This window comes from Gracilinanus agilis, chromosome 1 (assembly GCF_016433145.1).
Source record: "Gracilinanus agilis isolate LMUSP501 chromosome 1, AgileGrace, whole genome shotgun sequence".
In the NCBI taxonomy this organism is placed as follows: domain Eukaryota; kingdom Metazoa; phylum Chordata; class Mammalia; order Didelphimorphia; family Didelphidae; genus Gracilinanus; species Gracilinanus agilis.
In genome coordinates this window covers 784,227,262-784,248,686 of record NC_058130.1, presented here as the reverse complement: position 1 = coordinate 784,248,686, position 21,425 = coordinate 784,227,262, and the positions used below count along the sequence as shown (strand labels likewise).

Genomic DNA, 21,425 nt, shown 5'->3' with positions numbered 1-21,425 from the left:
GATCCTCGGCAGGACGGGGCGTGGCTCAGACTCCGGGAGCTCCCTGTAGCAGGCCGAAGCAAGCAGGCAGGCATGGCTGCGGCTGCGGCTGCCGCTGCGGCTGCGGCGGCTGGGGGTGGGGGCGCAGCCGGTCCGGGAGCTGGGGCTGGGGGAGGCCCCGGAGCGGGCGGGCAGGCCCCGGGGCTAGAGGCTGCGCTCCAGAAGCTAGCGCTGCGTCGGAAGAAGGTGCTGAATGCCGAGGAGACGGAGCTGTACGAGCTCGCCCTGGCCGCAGGAGGAGCCATAGACCCGGACGTTTTCAAGTGAATCGGGGCGGGGGAAGGAGGAGGCAGGGCTGGGGACGGGGGCGAGACCCCGTGCCGCGGGAGACTGGGGGACAGAGGGAGGCAGGAGGCAGAAACCGGGTCTGAGGGAAGGGCGGAGGAGGCAGAAAAACCGCGCGCTGCCAGAGGTGCTGTGTGTCACTAAAAGAGGAAGCCTTGGGCCGGCGCCGGACGGGCAGGTGCATGGGGAGAGGGTCCCCGGGGCCTCCGTTTCCCCATCGGTAAGATGGTAGGCCGCGCTCTGTGGCCCCTGAGGTCAGCCCTTCCTGGAGGCTCCTCCTTTCTCGCGAAGGGGAATGGCCAGAGCTGCTCTGCGCCTGTCCAAAAGTGGGATTGGAACCCAGACCTTCCGGGCCTGGGACCAGGGCCCTTCTGTCCGGTGTGCTTCAGCAAGGCCTCAGGTCCTTCATTTCCACAGAATGCCTGCCTGGCAGCCCGGTGTGGGCAGGGGCAGGGCTCCAGGCTGGAGGTTCTGTCTGAGTGCCGCTGGGCTGCTAGGGGAAGGCCTGGGCTCAAAGGGGCCCCTGCTGCTGGCTTGGGGCTGGCAGAGTGACCTGGGGCAGCCCCGTGGCCCCAGCATTTCCCTAGACCCTGTACTAAGCCCTACAGGGCAGACTGCGCTCAGGAACAGGAAGGCCCCGAGTTCAAATGCAGACTTCCTAGCTGTGTGACCCTGGACAAGTCACTTCACTTCCATCTGCTTCAGTTTCCTCAACAGTAAAGGGACAATAAGAGCTCCTGCCTCCCATGAAGGCCAAATAGAACAATATTGTAAAATGCTCCATAAAGGCTGGTTAATATCAGTTTTTCTTAAACCTTTGCTTTCTGCCTTCATTACAACTCTAAGACAGAAGGGCTGGGCCAACAGGGCAAAGTGGCATGTCCAGGGTCACCCAGCCAGGAAGGTCCTCCTGATGGCAGGCCTGGCAGCTCTTCTCACTGAGCCATCTTGTTGCCCCTCCATGACTCCCGTGGTGTCTGGGACAGCACCCAGGCAGGCAGGGAGCCTCAGAGAGTCCCCCCCAGGCTTTAGAGCAGTTGGGGACCTGAAGGGCAGTCTGACAGACAGAGAAACCGAGGCCAGGGACCTCTCCAGAACGAGGAGACGTCTCAACCAGCTCCCACGTCATCCTCCCTGCCAGAAGGCCCTGAGTTTCTGGCTCGTCCTGTTGCCTAGAAAGGGCCCTGCAGGCTCTCCCCAGTCCCGGCCTGGGCAGGGAACGTCCCTCCCAGAGAGAGCCCCGGCGCCCAGAGGGCCGGCCTTGCTGCTTCCACATTTCCTCACTGACACACAAATCCGTCGCACAGAAATTTCAGAAATGCCCGTCCTCTCCCCAGGAGAGGTGCCAAGGACAGCGGAGGCCATTTCTTAAGCTCCTGCCGTTTGCCAAGTAGCAGGCTCAGGGCCGGGAGGCGAGATCGAATGTCAGACACTTGATCGAGGCAGCTCAGGGGTTCGACTCAGCCCAGAGACAGAAGGTCTTGGACCCTTCCTAGCTGGGGGACTCTGGGCGAGTCACTTAACCCCCCTGCCCAGCCCTGACCACTCTTCTGCCCTGGCACCGACAGAAGGGAAGGGTTTAGAGAGGGGAGCCCTGGGGACCCTGAGGGAGCGCAGAGGATGGAGCACCAGGCCTGGAATGGGCGGCTGAGCGTGGGGGCGCCCCTGCCCTCCAGGAGAGGGCACGTGTCCGAATGCCACGCACATGGGCGGCAAGCATGCATGCCCGCTGTGTGCCAGGCCCAGTGCCAGACGAAGGGCCGCCAGGGCCAAAGGAGAGCGTGTTCTCCCCCCAACAAGTGCAGGAGGCACGTTCAGAGGGGCCGGGGAGAGGAAGCCAGAGGAGAACTCAGCGGGTGGAGATGGTGCTGCTGGGACCCACGAGGAGCAAAGGCCGAGCCACGAACTGAGCTGAGCCAGGGAAGGCTTCCCTGGAGGCAGCAGCCCGGGGATGGGAGCCCGCAGCAGGGCCCCCTCCCCTGGGCGAAAGCCTGTCGTGGGAGCAGAGAAGGGGGCCGGGCGTGAGGGGCACCGCCGTGGCAGAAGCCCCAGCCTGGCCCCGGACGGGCTGCCCTTCGTGCCAGGGGGAGGGCCTGGGAGGAGAGATGGGGGAATGGGCCGCCCCGTGAGAATGGCTCACGGCTGGCTTCTCCCCACAGGATCCTGGTGGATTTACTGAAGCTGAACGTGGCCCCGCTGGCCGTCTTCCAGATGCTGAAGTCCATGTGTGCGGGGCAGCGGCTGGCCGTGGACCCTCCTGGGCTCGAGAGCGTGGGGTCCGCTCTGCCCCCATCCGCCTTGCCTGACGCCAGAGGTCAGAACTGGGCCTGCTTCTCTCAGGTTTAGGAAGGGGTTCGAGCCTGGGGTTGGGGGGGACGGGAGGGCCAGCATCCTCAGGCTCCACCTTTCTGCCGCCTTCTGGCTTTAAGGAAGCCCCCTCCCCGCGGGGGCCGGAGAGCGGCTGCCCGGGCGGTCTTTGATGGGGGGACCCTGTTTCCTCCTGCCCCCCCAGCCCCGCTCCCGCCCCGTCATTCTCGGCCGTGGAGCCTTCTCTCTTTCCCCAGGCCGGGGCCTCTTCTCCGTGAGCTAAGCAAGTCCCCCCGGACGCCGGGCACCGGAGATGGGAGAGGCCCTATTGGAATTCTGCCCGGTCCCGGGGGCCCAGGCTAGGAGGGCCGAGGACGAGCCCTCGGTGGTCTGAGGTCACGATCCCCTGCCCTGCCCCGGGGCCCCTGGCTGAGGGCCATGTGCCCAAGAAGGGCCCTCTGGGCGCTGTTGTCAAACGTACCCCCTCAGCCACCCAAGGGAACGGGCACTGCTTAGCACCACCAGCCACGGCCCACCAGGGTCTTCCCCCCCCCCCCCCCGGGCCCAGAAGCTGCCACTCGCCGTGGCCCCCTCCCAAATCTGCTGGAGTCCTCTGCGCCCGGCGGGTTCTCTCCTAATTTGTTTTGGCTTTGGGGCAACTTGAAAATGCTCTCCTGACGTTTAAAATTGAGGGGAGACGTAGGGTGAGTGTCCGGGCCCTCCCAGGAGCACACGCTGGGCTGGGATTAGGGAGGCCTCAGTTTCCCCATCCGTCACGAGCTGTCTAGGCCAAAGAATCCCAAAGATGCCTCCAGCTCCGGAGAACCACAACCGGACCTAAAATCCTGGTTGCGGTCACAGCCTGGGGAAGGGGCTGGTTGGTGGCCACTAAAGCCCCTCCAGCAGAACTTCCTGGGAGAAGCAGCAGGCGGAGGGCCCCGTGGGTCAGGGATTCTCGGCCGACGGCCACAAAAGGGGAACAAGGACCCGCCACGCTCAGGACTTCCATCGGGCAGGGAACAGGCCCAGGGCCTGCCTTCGTCGGGGGGCCGACACGCAGACACGAGGGAGTTACTTGGCGAGAGCTTTTCCCTCTCCTTCCACGCAGCCCCCCAGAAGCGCTTCTAGTGACGGGGTGCAGCTGCCCCGGGGAAGGCCGCTGCTCGTCCTGGGAGGCCCTCCGGTCAGGAGGCAGATGCAGCAGCCTCCGTGCCTGGGAGGAGAGCGAGGAGGGCAGCCGGGCCCCGGGCGCGCCTGCCTCCCTCTGACGCCGTGTGCTGTTTGTGTCTCCCTCCGACTCCAGAGGACGCCCTTGTGTCTGCCAAGAACAGCGCGGCGGCGGCGGCGGCGCCCTCCCTTTTCTCGTCCCTCCGGCCTCCGCGCCCGGCCGCCGCGGCTGCCACCCAGACGGCGCCGCTCTGTCACAGGGCCCCAGGTTCCTTCCAGTTTTCTTGCTGCCTGTTCTCTCCTTTCGCAGGTCGCGTTCATTAGTTTCTTTACTGGGGTTGCTGCTGTCTGGTGTGGCCGTAGAACAGAACCAGCCTCCAGGAATGCCTGACCGGGCTGACGGGCTGGATGGACGAGGGCGGAGGGCTGGGGACAAGGCCGGACGAGGGAGGCCAGGCGGAGGGGCCCAGGAGTTGGGGTCTCCTCGCGGGGAGGCCTGACGTCGGCAGCCACGGTGGGGAGCGTAGGCTGGCTTGGAGAGCAGGAGAGATGCCGCGGCCCTCGCTTGCCTGGGGGCCTCCCTGAAGGGGGGGAGGGCTCCCAGCCGGGCTCACCCCGAGGCCCCCCAGAGGAGCCCCGAAGAGGCCCAAACTGTAGCCACCCAGTCTCTAGGGAGAAGGAGCCATCCAAAGGGCGGAGGGTAAGCCGGGGAAGGGCCGGCCCCGCGGGCAGCCCCGCTTCCTTCTCCAGCCTGTCTGACAGACTGAGGGAACCGAGGCCAGCAGGGGAGGCGCCTTGCCCAGGGCCGCCCCGTAGGACGCGCCTGAGGCCGGATTGAACTCGAGGTGTCTTCCTGAGTCCGGGCCTGGCGCTCCCCCCGCCGCTTCGCCGCCCTGCCTCGTGTCCCTTTAGCACGTGGATGTGGCCCCCCCGTAAACATTGGCCGGGTCCACTCGAGAGGCGCGCGCTAAAGGCCGGGGAGAGAAGCCAAGGGGGAACCCCGGGTTCTGGAGGCTTCCTGGAGGAGGTGGTGTTGAGGCTGGAAGGAAGGAGTCTGCAGACCAGGGCAAGGAGGGCATCGTGGGGACACGTTCTCGGGCCAGAGGCTGGAGAGGCCGGGGTGACGAGGGGCAGCCCCGAGCCCAGTGTGGTGCGGGCAGGAAGCGGGGGCCGCCAGGGGAGGCTGAGCAGGGGGGCGGAGGCAGCCAGAGTTGGGCACGACAGGGAGGCCTGGGGAGCAGCGGGCGTCAGCGGGGGCCCAGGGGGCTTCCAGCATCTCTCCCGGCCAGGCCATCCCCTTCGGGCTTCCCTCGCCCCCTCCCGGCCCCCCGCTGTACAGAACACCCCCCAAGAGGCCTGATAAATCTCATTATGGGGGGTCCTCAAGGCCACTCCAGGAGTCTGCGATCCGGCACTCCTTTCCCACCAGGAACGTTTTCACGGATGGGCAGCCCAGAGCACGGCCCACCTGGCCGGGGGGCTAACACATGCCCGCCTGGATGGAGCCACGGCCCCGAGCTCTGTCTGACGGGCTGGGGAAGCCGAGGGGCCGCCATGAGGCCCTTTCCAGGGGGCTTGGCCGGGGATCAGGACAGAGAAGGGCGACAGCGGCTCGGACGGGGTCCCTTCGTCCTCCTCCTCCTCCTCCCCCCGCCACAGCCTCTCGCTGCCCAGAGCCCTACAGCAGCTCCTTCCATTCTGACCAGAATGGCCGGCCGGGGCCTTCTCCTTCAGAGACGAGGCAGGCTTGGAGCCAGGGCCCGGCCTCGCGTGGGGGCCGGTGCAGACGCATCTCCTGTCCCTTCTTGTCCCCCCCCTCCCAACCCGAGGCCGGCCAGGACCGGACCCTGAGCCCAGGGCTCTCTGGGCCTCCCACGCAGTCACCTGCCGCGCCCCGAGAGGGCAGCCGGGCCGCGCCAGAGTCAGCAAGACCCCGGCCGAGTGGCCCAGGGCGAGGCCCTTCCTCCACATCTGCCTTGGTTTCCTCACCTGTAAAATGGGGACCTGCCTAGTGCCGTAGCAGAGGTCAAGAGAACTGGCCCAGGCACAAAGGATGCTGGGAGACCCGTGAGTGGCCTTCCGGCCCCCACCTCCAGCTCTTCCCCGTCGTTTCCTGCGGGAGCTCTGGAAGCCGGGGCCGGCCGGGCCTCCAGGCCCTGTCCAGGGAGGCTTGAGGCCGAGGCTCATTTGCAGCCCAAAGCCGGGGGCCTTCCTGGAGGACATGCACCCCGGCTAGGACCCGAGTGCACCACTCAGGCCCCTCGTCACTCCCGGGGGAGGCCAGGAGGGGAGGGTCCCGACAAGCCAAGGAGGGAGGAGGTTTGGGGAGGAATCATCCAGCCCGATCTGCCTCTGCTGGGGGGAAGGGGGCTGACAGGCAGACGTTTGGAAGGTGAGCCTGAGAAACAAGCTGCGGCCCCCAGGTAGCGATGAGGGGCCAGGAGGGCCTCGGGATGATGGTCTGACAGGCGAACGGGTCAGAGGGCGACACTACCTGCCGCGTCCTCTCTGGGCTGCAGCCGCCCCAGATGTGTGCGTGTAAGAGACGGTTGTCGGAGGCCCCTTTTAGTTCTAAACCTGAGAATCCAGGGAACAAGGGAAAGGCTTGTGACCATGGAATAGGCAGCCTCGAGAGGTAGTGAGCTCCCTGTCACAGTCTTCATGTAGGGGCCAAAGAGCCCTCTGGAAGGGAATCCGGGCTCCAGGCAGGACAGGCTGGGCTTAGAGCCTGTCCAGGTGAGGCTGGTGAGCTGTGGTACCCCGGCTGCGCGCTACCTCCTTCTGGGCCCGCTTTTCTGCTACTGTGAGGAGGCGAGCGCATGACCCAGTGCGGAGAGTGTTTTTGTGGCCTGGATGGGAAGGGAAGGGCTGGGGGACAGCCAGGCGGGGGCCCCCCACTGCTCTGATCTTCCCTCTCGGGGGCCCCCCAGTCTGATGGCCCTCTCAGACGGGCAGCACCGTCCACCACAAAAACACTCGCTGGTCCCTTTGCACGCATGTTCCGCTCTTGGGGCCCGCCTGGAGCCCCCCAGTGGCTGCTTGTGCTGCTTCTCGAGCGCTTGTGTCTGTGCCCTCTTTGCTGGCTTCTGTGGTAGTGCGGGCCCCGGGTGTGGGGGGACGGGCGGAGGCCACGCCGGGCCCTGACAGAGCGTCTTGTGTCCCCCAGGGAGAAACAAGAGCGGCGGCCCGGTGCTGGGGGAGCGTGGAGGCCGAGAGGGAGCGAGCCAGCGGGGGCCTCGGCAGCCCAGCGCCAGCAGGCTGCCCAAGGGGGGCGGCGCCGGGAAGAGTCCCACCCGGAGCAGCAGCTGAGGCCCCCCACCCGGCACGAACAGGCCCAGGAGCGGCGCCGAAGCAGGATCCCGAGAGGCGGCTCTGGGCCAGGAGGGGCCTCCGGCCGCCTGCTTCCTCCCACCCACAATAAACCGTGTTTTAAATTGAGGCTGGTGGATGGGCTGAGAGCTTCTGTCCTCCCATTCACGCTTCCTTCTTTAGTAAGCTCCCCGGGATCTGTTCTGGGCAGAGGAGCAGCCAGGCCAGGCCAGGCCAGGCGGGTGAAGGGACTCGCCGGGGTCCGCAGACACCCCCCCCCCCCCCGCTAATTCCTTTTCAACAACGCCACCGACTTCATTATGGAGCCCTTTAAGGTCTGTGAAGGATTTAAACGGCTGTCATCTGGGTCCTGGTAGCCCAAGGCCCTGGGTTCAAATCCACAGAGACCAGAGGCTGGGGGCAGGACCCCCGGGGCCAGAATCATGGTTGTAGCCAAGAACAGGAAACTCCGAGGCTGCCCTTTCACCTTTCACCTGAAGAACGAGGTCCGAGGGGTGTCTTGGGGGGGGCTGATGCGGCGTGAAGCAGGCAGAAGCTTGCTGCCCGCAGGTGTGATTACGGAGGGGGGAGGCGTGGGCTGGTGGAGAACACCCAGATACCCAGAAGGCAGCCGGGGAAGGGGGAGGCCAGTGTGGACCAGCAGGGCCCGCGTGCCTGGGAGGTACAGTGGAATCCACTAGACCTCATTGCCACCATTTCCCCAACAGCCTTCCGTGCCCTGAAAGTGGAAATCATGTTTGTGGCAGTTTTTTCAGGCTCTTAAAAAATTAAAAAAAAAAAAAAAGAAGAAAACCTGGGGGGCTTCTGGGGCTTTTCTCTGACCTCTGAGAGCCAAGACAGCCCTGAGGGAATGGATGGGAGAGAAGAGCTTGTTCTGGACCCTCCAGAAGAGCTCTGAAGGCATCTTCCTCAAACCCTCAGGCCACCCCTCCTCCGCCCCAGAGGAGTCCCCCCCCACCTCCCTGCAGAGCAGGAGGTCAATATGGCAGAACGTTCCCCTGGGAGAGCCTTGGCTGCCCTGACCTAGAACAAAGAATGACAGCGGCCTCCGGAGGAAGACCCCGGCTGAGCGCGCTGCGCTATTTGGGTTTATGAGGTGGGGTCCTGCTTTTAGAGATCACTCCCCGAAATGAACACCCTGGAAATGGGTCTGGTGATGATGCGCCCAGAGGGGGGAGAGGCAGCGTGCCCGGCCGTGTTGGCGAACCTACAGCACGTGTGCGGGGGATGGGGGGGGGCTGCTCCCCTCCCCTGTCTGGGGTAAGGCAGAGGATCACATGGGCTATGAGGGTGCGGTTTGGGCACTGACCTCTCTTAGTGTCAATTCTATGCATCCACTCCAAGGCAGAGAGCCTTAAGGGCTAGGCAGTGGGGGAGAAGTGACTTGCCCAGGGCCACACAGCTGGGAAGCCTCGGAGGCTGGATCTGAACACAGGCCTTCCTGTCCTAGGTCTGGCTCTCCATCCAGAACTCCCCGGATTAATTTTTCTTTTAAACTTATACTATATATTCAGCCACAGATGAACCAAGTCATGGAAACAAAGACCCAATCTATGACTTCTCTGGTGTGGGGAGGTGAGGGAGGAACTGGATTGCCCGGAAATTAAAAAAAAAGAAAAAAAGGCCACAGAATGAATACCGAGAAGCCTAGTAAAGCTCATACGAACTGATGCAAAATGAAGCCCGTAGAACCGGGCAAACAAAAAAATGATAAAAAATAATTTAAAAACTTTTTTTACATTAAAATGTAAACAGAAGCAAAGAACCGATAGTCAATATGGAGAAATGATAATGACCAAACTCGGCCCTAAAGCAGCAGCACGCGCTGCCCAAGGCTAAAGGAGGAACGTTGGGTCTGGTGGCAGATCAAAGCTCGCCAATCCTTCCCTTTATTTCCTTCATGAGACTTATGTGGCGTGTCTTCTGTCACGGCTCCGGGAACATGGAAATACACACTGCACAAGAGCACTGGCATAACCTTTAACTGACCATTTCCTGAAATGTCAGAATTGTCAAAAACTGTTTTACATGTAATCCCAAAAAATAGGTGGCGTGAGATGAGGCCCTCAAACGTAGAATACTACACATAATGGCAACTTCTTTGGTTAACTTTTTCCTTTATAAATTATAATTAGGGATGGCTGGGGGGGGAGGGGAGGCAGAAATTTTGGTTAAAAAGTATCCATAAAACTCTATTGAAAGGGGGCAGCTGGGTAGCTCAGTGGAGTGACAGTCAGGCCTAGAGACAGGAGGTCCTGGGTTCAAACCCGGCCTCAGCCACTTCCCAGCTGTGTGACCCTGGGCAAGTCACTTGACCCCCATTGCCCACCCTTACCAATCTTCCACCTATGAGACAATACACTGAAGTACAAGGGTTTAAAAAAAAAATAAAGATAAAAAAAAAAACTATTGAAAAAGAAAGCCTCATGACCCAGGATGTGGGCCTGTTATCTATCCCACAGGCCACCTCACTTATGGGGCAGGGGGGGCCCCTTCCTTCTCGAGTCAGAATCCAAGCCGCGGTCCCCAGCCTCAACACAAACTGCCTCTACAAGGGAGGACAGGCTGCCGTCCAACCTTCGCCAAAGGTCCCCGAGTTCTGACTCTGCTCCTTCCCATCTGTTCTGTGTGCCTGTCTGTTACCCCAAAAGCCACAGGAGCTCGTGGGCCCCAAAGAGCTCTCTAAATTTCCTTTGAGGCCAAATTCAAGAAAAAAAGTCTTAGTTGGCCCAGAAGGAAAACCTAAGGGGACACATGCCATCCTCCAGTAGCTCTGGGGCCGTCCTTTGCAAGAGGGGTGAGCCTTGTGCTTGGCCTGAGGAGAGGCTGCCAAGAGGCCGAGAAGGTGCAGGAAACAGCTCGTTGGCCCTGACTGCCTCCAGGGGAGGTGGGTTTGTCCTCCAGAAAAGGCCACCAAGGAGAAGTGTTTCCTTTGGGCTGGACTAGAGGAACCCTGGTCCCTGCCAGCTCTGAGACTCTCCTTACTGGGCACTTCCCCTCCCCAGTACCCCTTGGGCTGCCTCCGCAGTGCCAACTTCTTACTGGGAAGTTGTCAAGGGCAGAGATGGGACCAGAGGATTGCAGAGGCCCCCCTGAACCCCGACGCCCTCCCTGGGGGGAGCCAGGAGGCCGCAGAGAAGAGGCGCACGACGCAGCGTTACTACGTAAACGTTTATTCGTAAACAAATTCTGTAACCAGTTAGTTATACTCTCGGGGGCGGGAAGCGAGGCTCGGGCATCCCTCCTGGCCTAGTACTCTTCGCCCTCCTCGGCCTCGGCCTCCACCGAGTCGACGCCCACCTCCTCGTAATCTTTCTCCAGGGCGGCCAGATCCTCCCGGGCCTCGGAGAACTCGCCCTCCTCCATGCCCTCGCCCACGTACCAGTGGACGAAGGCGCGCTTGGCGTACATCAGGTCGAACTTGTGGTCCAGCCGGGCCCAGGCCTCCGCGATGGCCGTGGTGTTGCTCAGCATGCACACGGCGCGCTGCACCTTGGCCAGGTCTCCGCCTGGCACCACGGTGGGAGGCTGGTAGTTGATGCCCACCTGCCGAGGAGAGGGGAGGGCGGGAGGTCAGACGGGCACGAGCTCGGGGCCGGGGACAGGACCCACGCGGGGGACTTTGTCCTGAGCGGGCGCCCCCCTCCCCACGCCGGGCCGCTTACCTTGAAGCCGGTGGGGCACCAGTCCACGAACTGGATGGTCCGCTTCGTCTTGATGGTGGCGATGGCGGCGTTCACGTCTTTGGGCACCACGTCCCCGCGGTACAGCATGCAGCAGGCCATGTACTTGCCGTGGCGGGGGTCGCACTTCACCATCTGGTTGGCGGGCTCGAAGCAGGCGTTGGTGATCTCCGCCACCGACAGCTGCTCGTGGTAGGCCTTCTCGGCCGAGATGACGGGCGCGTAGGTGGCCAGGGGGAAGTGGATGCGCGGGTAGGGCACCAGGTTGGTCTGGAACTCGGTCAGGTCGACGTTCAGGGCCCCGTCGAAGCGCAGCGAGGCCGTTATGGAAGAGACGATCTGCCCGATGAGCCGATTCAGGTTGGTGTAGGTCGGCCGCTCGATGTCCAGGTTGCGCCGACATATGTCGTAAATGGCTTCGTTGTCGACCATGAAGGCGCAGTCGGAGTGTTCCAGGGTCGTGTGCGTGGTGAGGATGGAGTTGTAGGGCTCCACGACCGCCGTGGACACCTGGGGGGCCGGGTAAATGGCGAACTCGAGCTTGGACTTCTTGCCGTAATCCACGGAGAGCCTCTCCATGAGCAGAGAGGCGAAGCCGGAGCCGGTGCCCCCGCCGAAGCTATGGAAGATGAGGAAGCCCTGCAGGCCGGTGCACAGATCCGCCTGAGGGAGAGAGCAGACAAGACACGGCCGTCACCGAAGGGCGCCGGAGCCTCTCTGGGGGGCCCCCGCAGACTGCCACAAGTCTGGCTTCTCCTAAAGGTTCAGAAAGGGATTTCAAGAAAGCCTCTTTGGGTCCCTTCCAAAACTTTCACCTAAAACACAGACTTCATCTCTTTTGGAAAGACACACAGATGGCACTACATTGACAAAAAAACGTTCTTGTTAGCCATCCATCCCAATCCTGCATAAGGCCATCACCAACAGTGCTGCAGAGTCAATCCTCTCCTCACTTTTCTACCCACCAAGGATGTTCCACTGATCTCAAGCAGTAACATCAAGGAACCCACATTAGCCAGCGTCCCACAGAAATGGGAAGCACAGAAGACTTCCTCTAAACTCACAGAGTCCTCTCCATCACTAAGCCTATTAATTTCTGATCTCAAAGCCCCACTCCAGTGCCACCTCCTTCTCCATGAACTTCTCCCCCAAAGTTATTCCTGATGGCCCTCTCCCATTCCCCCACTCAAGTTTCATTGTATTTTAGAGTTTTTATTCTTAGTCTTCCCTCACAAAAGTTCTTCAGGGCCTCCTCATGTCACACAATGACCCTGGGTCCAGGAGGAGGGAATATGCACACATATTAGAGCCTTAAATTAAATTGGAGCCTTAAAATGTTGGTACAAACAGACCTGGCTACTAGATGGAAGGTTCCCTGAGGGCAGGAATCACCATAGTTAATTTTGGAACCCTTCCTCCTCCCTCAGCTTTAAAGCACATGCCTGTAATGGCAAACCTTTTAGAGACCTCAGAGCCCGAGTGCCCAAACCACAACCCTCAGGCTGCACATAAGCCTCCCCTTACCCCAGACAGGGGAGGGAGGAAGCACTCCCATTGGGCTGCTGGGCAGAGGGGTGGGAGATGTGAGAGAGATGAGGAACAGAGCAGCCCCCTCCAGCACATCCTGGCACGCATCATAGGTTTGCCAACATGGCCTGAGAACAAGTTTTTGCTCAATTCCAACAAACAAGATGCCACCAATGCAAAAAACCTCTGACCTGGGGCCAGGAGACCTAGACTTGGACCCTGCCATGGCCTCAGCTTGACAGCCTCTCTGAGTCAAAGGAAGAGAGTCTGTTGTGAAGACCTCTGCAGCCCAGGAGCTTGTCAGCCATCGCCAGCTCCCTGGTTTCATAATCCTGAACCTCCTTCGTGGCCCCTCACCAGAGTCCTGGCTCTTCACAGCCCTCTCTTCTTTCTATACTGATGATTCTTGGGCTATACATTCACCCCCTTGTCTCTCTCTGAAGCTCTAGCCCCCTAGCACCAGTTGCTTAGTTAACACCTCTCCACTGGGCCCTCCTCTTGGTATCTATGCTCTGGTCCATACCTCCCTCACACTGGGCCATTCTATAGGTCCTCTGTTCTCATGCCCAGAATGCAGTCCCTCCTCACTTCTACCCCCCTGGCTGGGTTTTGTGCTTGGAATACAATGAGCTCTTAAATGCTTAGTGATGAAAGGGCTGTACAAAACTTCAGAATGCTACTTATATGTCACCTATAAATAAACAAAGAGCATTCGCACAAGTCCAAATGGTGGCTAAGGCAGCTCCCTCCCTTTCGAGTTTGCCACGGGCACACGTCTAGTGAGGAGCTATGCTCCAAGACCATTTACCGTTGTCGTGGGGCTCTTACCAGTTTGCGAATCCTGTCAAGGACCAGATCAACAATCTCCTTGCCGATGGTGTAATGGCCTCTGGCATAATTATTGGCTGCGTCCTCCTTTCCAGTTATCAGCTGCTCGGGATGGAAGAGCTGCCTGTATGTGCCTGTCCGGACCTCATCTAGGGCAAGAGCAAGGTTGGGGCTGGTTATTTCACTTACTTGATTATCCTCAAACATGGGAAGTGAACAAAGGAGCGTGTACTCTAAAGATGGCTGAAAAAGAAGCCTCTAAGTGTGGGCATTGGAAGGGACCTGAGAGATCATCAGAAAGCTTCTCTGGGAGAACACTGTAGATCAGGACTCGGGTGAAAGAGGGAAACTGGATGGTCGTAGTAAAGTCAGTAAATAACTAGCATTCGTGTATTGGCTTGGAGGTTTGCAAAGAGCTTTACAAATATCTCATGTTATCCTCTTAACAGATAAGGCAATTCATTTCCAGGGAAACTATCTGTCGAACACTCTGCAAACTTTAAAGTGCTTGGTATGGAAATGATTAAGATTGATTCTGTAGAGGCAGGCAGGTGGCTCAAAGGAATGAGAGCCAGGCCTAGAGATGAAAGGTCCTGGGTTCAAATGTGACCTCAGATACTTCCCAGCAATATGACCCCGGGCAAGTCACTTCATCCCCATGGCCTAGCCTTTACTGCTCTTCTGCCTTGGAACCCATCCACAGTAGGATTCCAAGACAAAAGGCATGGGTTAAAAGAAATGGATTCTGTATCATTTTCTATTGATTTTATTTACAATGAGCTACTTTTATCTTGTAACTGCCTAAGACAGGATTCTCTGCCTCTGAACTTAGTCAGAATTCAGCTGGCCTCTAATGGGTTTAGAAATCCAGTTTTCTTGCTGTTCCCTGTTCTATTCTTGCCACAAGGAACTTAGCTGACCTTGGGGGATGCTGTTTGCCATAAAGGGAAGCAGGCCCGTATCTTTATACCACTGAACAGTCCTTTGAGTTCTGGTTGGCTGTCCAAAACGTCTGGGCCACCGTCTCCCAGGTGGCATCAAACGATGAACACCTCTTAATAACGGAAGAAGGGGATCCTTGGTAGCTCTTCATTACCAAACTTCTAACCAATCGCGTGACTCTCTGTGCCTCAGTTACGTAACCAATCATGCTGTCCTCAAGTCCATAACATCACCTCCTTCCTCCTTCTGTTCTCTGTCCTATACTCCCCCCAGAACCATAAAACATCCCCCTAACTTGGGGTGTTGGCTCAGTGGGGAAGCCGAGACCCTACTTCCTGGAAGACGTGCACTTTGCCAATAAATTGATCATGCTTGGTACTCTGGGCCTCAGTTTATTATCTATTTAATTGTTACAATATAAATGCTAGCATCGCTGGAAGCTATTTATTCTCATTTTACAGATGAAACGGAGGCAGGCAGAGGCTAAGTGACAAGGCCAAAGATTCCACAACTAGTAAGTGGCCGAGGCCACTTTGGAACTGAGGGATCTGACTCCAAGTCGAGCCTCAGAGGTTGAATCTGGGGAGGAGAAACGGAGGCCAATATGAAGGCTAACAACCCCACAGGCCACAGTGTTGATCCAGGCCAAGTGAGGAGGATAGAGAAGGCCTGGCTGGGAAGAATTGAGCAGGTTGCAGAATAGAAACTGAAGAAGGCTCCAGGAGGAGAGACGAGAGCTAAGCAGAACAACTGGGTGGTGCTGATGGGCCAAAATGAGAAGCGGCAAGTGCCAGGCTGAAGGAGAAGGGCAGGCTCATGGGCTGCTGAACAAGATCAGGGAGAGAAAGTTCAGGGGAATTGTCAGGTTAGTGGGAGGTCAACAGCTGAGAAGTCCTGCTTTAAATCCATACCTCCTGTCTTATGATTGACACTATGTGGCAGATCTAAGGCAAAAAGAGAGCAAGGATTAGGGAATTGGGGTCAAGTGACCTTCCCAGGGTCACAGAGATAGGAAGTGTCAGAGGCCACATTTGAACCCAGGACCCCCCCATGGCTACTATCCCCTGGGCCACCTAACTGTCCCATGGCTGAGAAATTTTAACCGTGTTTAAGAGTGAGAGGAAACTCCCCAAGAGGGAAGGTCAAAGTGCAATGGGCTGCAGGGGTTGGGGCCTCTCAGACCTTCTCCAAGGCCACCAGAGCAGAGACCACAAAACACCTGCCGTTTCTGAGTTAGATTAGGGATCTCTATGGCCCCTTCTAACTCCTAGATCCCCAAATCTAGTGACGGTCCTAGTATTTGGCTGAGTGAGCATTCGGAGCCCGGCCAATCCCTCTAGAGGCCAGAAATCCTTTTACAAGGTCATTTCATGTCTAGGCTCTTTAACAAGGGTGGCACAGTGGAAATTGAGGTGCCAAGGCTCTGAATTCAAATCCAACCATCATCACTATTCAGACCCTAGACAAGTCCATTTACCTCCCACACTTACCAATCCCAATGGAGGAGAAAAGAGAGAGCACGACAATCTCGGATAATGACCCAGCCCAGCAACATTACTGGAGAAATAATTCTTCGGTTATGAGGTATTCAATTTGATATCACCTTAACTGGGACATCTGGGACAACTTTCCATTCCTATAGATTCCTATCATATATCATATGATAGATATTTCATAGAAAAGGGATTTAGACCCAAACAATAAAGAACTCATTATTCTCAAGGACTATTAATTTGTTCAGCCATTCCCCAATTGAAGGGCATACCCTTGTTTTCCAGTTTTTTGCCACCACAAAGAGTGTGGCTATAAATATTTTTGTACATGTTTTTTCCCTATGATCTCTTTGGGGTACAAACCCAGCAATGGTATGGCTGGATCAAAGGGTAGGCATTCTTTTATAGCCCTTTGAGCATAGTTCCAAATTGCCATCCAGAATGTTTGGATCAGTTCACAGCTCCACCAGCAATGCATTAATGTCCCAATTTGGCCACATCCCCTCCAATATTTATTGCTCTCCCCTGCTGTCATTTTAGCCAATCTGCTGGGTGTGAGGTGATACCTCAGAGTTGTTTTGATTTGCATTTCTCCAATTATTAGAGATTTAGAACTTTCTCATGTGCTTATTGATCATTTCGGTTTCTTTATCTGAAAATTGCTTATTCATGTCCCTTGCCCATTTATCAATTGGGGAATGGCTTGATTTTTTTATACAATTGATTTAGCTCCTTGTATATTTGAGTAATTAGACCCGTTAGAATTTTTTGTTATAAAGATTTTCCAATTTGTTGTTTCCCTTCTGATTTTAGTTGCATTGTTTTTGTTTGTACAAAAACCTTTTTAATTTAATGTTAATTGAAATTATTTATTTTACATTTTATAATTTTTCTAACTCTTGCTTGGTTTTAAAATCTTTCCTTTCCCAGAGATCTGACAAGTTTTCTATTCTGTGTTCGCCTAATTTTCTTATAGTTTCCTTCTTTATATTCAAGTCATTCACCCATTCTGAATTTAACTTGGTATTGGGTGTGAGATGTTGATCTAAACCTAATCTCTCCCATGTTGTTTTCCAATTTTCCCAGCAGTTTTTGTCAAATACTGGATTTTTGTCCCAAAGCGTCCCTTACCCCAAGTCTATTCCACTGATCCTCCCTTCTGTCTCTTACCCAGTACCATACTGTTTTGATAACTACTGCTTTATAGTGCAGTTTAATATCTGGTACTGCTAGGCCCCCTTCCTTCATGGGTTTTTTCCCCATTATTTCCCTTGATATTCTTGATCTTTTGTTCTTCCAAATGAACTTTGGGAATACTATTGTGCTCAAAGGAACAATAAGCTGGAGGAATTCCATGTGAACTAGAATGACCTCCAGGGATTGATGCAGAGTGAAAGGAGCAGAACCAGGAGAACATTGTACACAGAGACGGATACACTGTGGTAAAATTGAATGTAATGGACTTCCGTACTAGCAGCAATGCATTGACTCAGGACAATTCTGAGGGATTTATGGAAAACAACCCTAACCCACACATGGGTTGATGCAGACATGATTAGTATGTAGACTCTTAATGACCACCCTAGAACAATTATCAATAATATGGAAATAAGTCTTGATCAATGACACAGGAAGAAACCAGTGGAAATGTGTGTTGGCTACTGGGGGGTGAGGGGAGAGAGAGCAAGAACATGAATCATGTAACCATGGGAAAATTTTTTCTAAAACATAAAAAAAAATCACATCAAGGACTATTAAGTCTCCTGGAGGAAAAAGGTTTAAGAATTCTAAAACTAGTGGAGACCAGATGGGGGAGGGAGGCGCTTGGGCAAGGGAATTTAACCCAAATTGTCCCTGATTGGGGTGAGGAGTCAATTATATAACAATCCCATTAAATGCTTATTCAGCCTTTATCTGGAAATCTTTTAGTGATGGAAAAGCCCCTGTATCCACTTTTGGATAGCTGCTAGAGCCCTAGAGAACAAGAAGGCTGTTCCTTGCTAGGCCTAAAAAAGGTAGAAATTACTTTAAGTCTCTTTCTCTTCCTCCTCCTCCTCCTCTTCAACCCTTACCTTCTGCCTTGGAATTGAAATTAAAAGTAATGGTTCCAAGGCATTAGAGCCTAGGAATAGGAGTCACATAGCTAGGAAGTATCTGAGGCCATGTTTGAACTCAGGACCTCCTATCTCCAGGCCTGTTCTCTATCCAGAGCCACCTAGCTGCCCCTTTTTAAGTCTCTTCAAATTATCGTGCACTGCAGGCAGCCAAAGATTCATACCACAGAGCTCCTGCCATTAGAGCAAGCAAATGCTTGGGGGCAGAGTCTTTTGAGAACTTCTGTCACCTCCAAGGTACCGGAGGACTTGAGGAGAGGAACTCCACTTAACAAAGTCATCTACAAAAGTCTAAGTCTAGCATCAGCACAAAGGAGGGGCTTAATAGTCTTAGTTTTTCACCTTGAACAGTGTGACAGATCAGCTAACAGTTTCACACAGCACAGACTGAGAGCTTTTGCCTTCCTCTGGGCCCCCACAACTTGGCACAATCTAAGAAATGCCTGCTGACTTTAGATTTTCACATATAACAATGCTCTCCCCAACTGTGAAAATGCAAACTGAGGCAATTCCAGTGAATCTGACAAGTGTGGATCAACCTTGCACATGGCAGGTGCTCAATTACATGCTGATTGACATGAATCCCTTTGAATCAATTAGCCTGGCAAAAAAGATCCCCTCTCACAGGCTGGCTTGGTCTCAATTACCCAGAATGTTGCCTTCCTCACCCACCTGACTTCCCAGTTTCAATTCTATGCCCAAACACCATGTATGGCTTGTGGAAGCCTCCATCATTGTGAATAAAATCTCAGTTCGGCTGCTTGAATACGTACCAACAACAGTTGGCTCCAGGTCCACAAACACAGCTCTGGGCACGTGCTTGCCAGCCCCAGTCTCACTGAAGAACGTGTTAAAGGAATCGTCTCCCCCCCCTATGGTTTTATCACTTGGCATCTGACCATCCGGCTGAATTCCATGCTCCAGACAATACAATTCCCAGCAGGCATTGCCAATCTGGACCCCCGCCTGTCCCACGTGGATGGAGATACACTCACGCTAGGAACAAGAATACATAAATCTCAAGTTAATTTTCCAGGTGATCAATATTTGTAGAAAAAGCAAAACCTCTACCTTTTTTTCTATACTATTTTTCAGGCTTTCAAAGCCCTTTTCCAACCAGTATCTTTCAAACCTAGAAACAGACCCAGGAGGCAGGGAAGACACATTCATTCTCATTTTATGTGAGAAAATCAAGATCAGAGAGGCCAAAGGACTTGCTGCTCCTGGCTAAGTAAGAGGCAGGCAAGGAAAAGAATGAGCCTTCAGGATTCTTGCCCACTTGTCTTATTTTCACTAAATTCAGCATTTGTTGTAAAAGTTCTAATCCCAATTAGATTGCCAGCAAATGATCCTAAGCAAGCCCTCTCATCTATTAAAACCTCAGTTTCCCCATCTGCAAAATGGAGGCTGCCTGATGTGCCTCACAAACTTTAGAGCACTGCCCAATTACTGCCATTTACACTTGAAAATATCAAGCCCTCCAAAGATCAGGAAGCCATAAGACAGAAGGGAAAGGGCTAGGCAAAAGGACAGGAGACTTGTCCAGCTAGGGCCAGTCTGAGGCTAAATGTGAACTCCAGCCTTAGTGCTCTGCCTACTGGGCAACCTAACACTTTCTACTGTCTTATTGTCAGTTACTATTACAGGTATGCCCCCTCCCCAACCCCCCACAGAAGATCACTGAGGCACAGACCCTGCTTGAGGTCAAACAAGTGGGACAATCTAAAATCATGGCCCGTAGCCAAAGCTGAGACTAGTCCCCACCCGCTCCTCAGCCTCTCCATCAGCCTAAATGGGGGGGGGGGGGGGAGGGCACGTGTAACCACACCTCGGCCTGGAATGGATTCTACGTGTTTTCTAATTATCTCACAACGGCTGCTTTTCTTTGTTGCTCTCCGCGTCTAATTTTGGGCATTTAAAACCATGATTGGGGCAGTTAGGTGGCACAGTGCATGGAACCTCGAATTCAAATCCAGCCTCAGCCCCTTCCTAGCTGGGTGACTCTGGGCAAGTCACTTCTCCTGATAGCCTCAAAAAACCCAATATGTGATTTGGGGGGATCCAAAGCTTCCCATATTGCCTCATTTTCTGGTTCCCCATAGGCGGGGGTGGGTCTTCCCGGCCCCCAAATCCCCCTTCCTCACTTAACCAATTCTCTCTTCCACGTGAGCACAAGGCGGTCTTTGGGCCACGTGACCACCTCCCCTCCCCCACCCCCAAAGAACTCCAAGGGTGAAGGCTTGGCCCCTTCCTCCCCTCATTCCCCCCTGGACGAGACACGTGGGGGTGGCGGCGGCCAACCCTTCCCTGCTGTCTCAGAATTATCCCATAAAGGGGATCCCAGCCGGAGGGGGGGGGGGGTGAAGGGCCTCTCCCAGGGTCACTCGGAGTTCGCAATAAAATTCCAGATCTTTGGTCTCCAGGCCGGGCCTCCATGCTGAGCCCCGCCCACTGCTGCTTTTGAGGGCGGGGATCCTGAGGCGCCCCTTCCTCCGAACTTCGGGGACTTCTATTTGGCTTTTTGGGATCGCCAATCCCAGCCTCGGCTTCCCTCTTCTCTCCCTGCGGTTCTCTCCCCTGCCCTCACCGCCCCGGGGTCCCCTTTATGCGAAATGGAGGAATCACACTCCGCGGCCCCTCCCCCATCCTTTAGGGGTCTCCCGCCCTCGCCCCAGGGCTTCCTCAGGGAGGCTCCCCAGCCCAGGAATCGGTCTGAGAAGGCCTCAGAGGAGGGAGCCAGGTTTGGGCCCGGGGTCCCCGCAATCCATACCATGATGAGACACCGACGCCGACACCGCTTTCCTCAACACCACTGCCCTCAACGACCAGCAACCGACTAAGGGCGAGCCGGACCTGTTCGTGCACCATCCGCGCCAAGCCGACCGCTGATTGGCCGAGCTGCTCAGAGTGCGGCCGCCCATTGGCCAAGCTGAGTCCTAGATGCGCGCGCATGGAGGGAGCCACGAGGCGCGAGGCGCATGAAGCGAGGCGCGAGGCTACTGCGCCTGTGCACAAGCCACTAAGGGTCTCCGAGAAAGAAGTCTCGGGGCTACAGCGCGCTCAGCGGTTGGGAATCTAGGGGGGGGAAGGGCATAAGTTGATTGCGCCTGCGCATCCAAGCCCTGGCATTGCGCTCGCCTGGAGCCTCGGCTTTCCTCCTCTGTAAAATGGGTGTTAGGATCCTCGTGTGACTCCCAGGGATGGCTGAGGTGGGAGCCTTCTGTTGGAGGAAGGAAAAAGGCGGGCTCAGCCTTTGTGACTGAAGACTTAAAGCTCCCCAGACTCATCCCACCTTTTGTCTCATGTGGATCATACCTTTGCTGAGGGCTGGTGGAGAGCACTGCTGTCCCCATTATACAGATGAGCAAACTGAGACACAGTTAAAAAATGGTGGAAGGAGCCCCAGTTCTGCCCAGAGGCCCCTGCCCTTGGGGCACATTTAGTAAAGCAGGGATGAAGCCCCCAAGCCCCTCCACCATCTGAAGCCGCCCTCCCAGGATATCCCTTTTCTGGCCAGGAGGGTCACCTGCGCCTTGAGGCATAGCACTGGGGCTGACCTCTGGGGCTACCCCAGCTCAGAAGTCTTCTAGGACGTTATTCTCAGTGGTGCAGCCACAGCGCCCAGTAGGGGCTTGCTAAAGGCGGCTCCATCCATCCAATGCCCCATGGCTCTCCCAGTAGGTCCAGGCTCTTCCTCAGCTGTGCTCCGA

The 21,425-nt window shown here is 56.0% G+C and overlaps 2 protein-coding genes across 4 annotated transcripts; one reads left to right on the top strand and one right to left on the bottom strand.

Moving 5' to 3' along the window:
• The first annotated feature begins 44 nt into the window (after nucleotides 1-44).
• On the top strand, nucleotides 45-7,237 carry MZT2B (mitotic spindle organizing protein 2B). 3 transcript variants are annotated; one of them, XM_044658915.1, is made up of 4 exons: nucleotides 45-302; nucleotides 2,484-2,638; nucleotides 3,935-4,066; nucleotides 6,965-7,237. In XM_044658915.1, exons 1-4 carry the CDS (start codon nucleotides 73-75, stop codon nucleotides 7,105-7,107), a joined length of 660 nt encoding a protein of 219 aa, XP_044514850.1. In that variant the 5' UTR covers nucleotides 45-72; the 3' UTR covers nucleotides 7,108-7,237. The 3 variants fall into 3 exon arrangements, with proteins under 3 accessions (XP_044514850.1, XP_044514849.1, XP_044514851.1); XM_044658914.1 differs by having other exon boundaries at nucleotides 3,935-4,108; XM_044658916.1 differs by lacking the exon at nucleotides 3,935-4,066.
• Nucleotides 7,238-10,304: 3,067 nt separating this feature from the next.
• LOC123245751 (tubulin alpha-3 chain) lies at nucleotides 10,305-18,624 on the bottom strand. Its single transcript, XM_044674758.1, has 4 exons — nucleotides 18,489-18,624; nucleotides 13,167-13,315; nucleotides 10,794-11,474; nucleotides 10,305-10,674 (listed from the first exon to the last, which is right to left on the bottom strand). Exons 1-4 carry the CDS (start codon nucleotides 18,607-18,609, stop codon nucleotides 10,378-10,380), a joined length of 1,248 nt encoding a protein of 415 aa, XP_044530693.1. The 5' UTR covers nucleotides 18,610-18,624; the 3' UTR covers nucleotides 10,305-10,377.
• Between the last annotated feature and the right edge of the window lie 2,801 nt (nucleotides 18,625-21,425).

What these genes read in the sequence shown, in the direction of transcription:
- MZT2B (XM_044658914.1), top strand. Translation starts at nt 73, where the DNA reads ATGGCTGCGGCTGCGGCTGCCGCTGCGGCTGCGGCGGCTGGGGGTGGG. An exon ending in CGCCTTGCCTGACGCCAGAG is followed by an intron (nt 2,639 to 3,934) that starts GTCAGAACTGGG and finishes CTCCGACTCCAG; the next exon opens with AGGACGCCCTTGTGTCTGCC. An exon ending in CCTGTTCTCTCCTTTCGCAG is followed by an intron (nt 4,109 to 6,964) that starts GTCGCGTTCATT and finishes TGTGTCCCCCAG; the next exon opens with GGAGAAACAAGAGCGGCGGC.
- LOC123245751 (XM_044674758.1), bottom strand. Translation starts at nt 18,609, where the DNA reads ATGCCAAGTGATAAAACCATAGGGGGGGGAGACGATTCCTTTAACACG. An exon ending in CCTGGAGCCAACTGTTGTTG is followed by an intron (nt 13,316 to 18,488) that starts GTACGTATTCAA and finishes CTCTTGCCCTAG; the next exon opens with ATGAGGTCCGGACAGGCACA. An exon ending in TTGACAGGATTCGCAAACTG is followed by an intron (nt 11,475 to 13,166) that starts GTAAGAGCCCCA and finishes TCTCTCCCTCAG; the next exon opens with GCGGATCTGTGCACCGGCCT.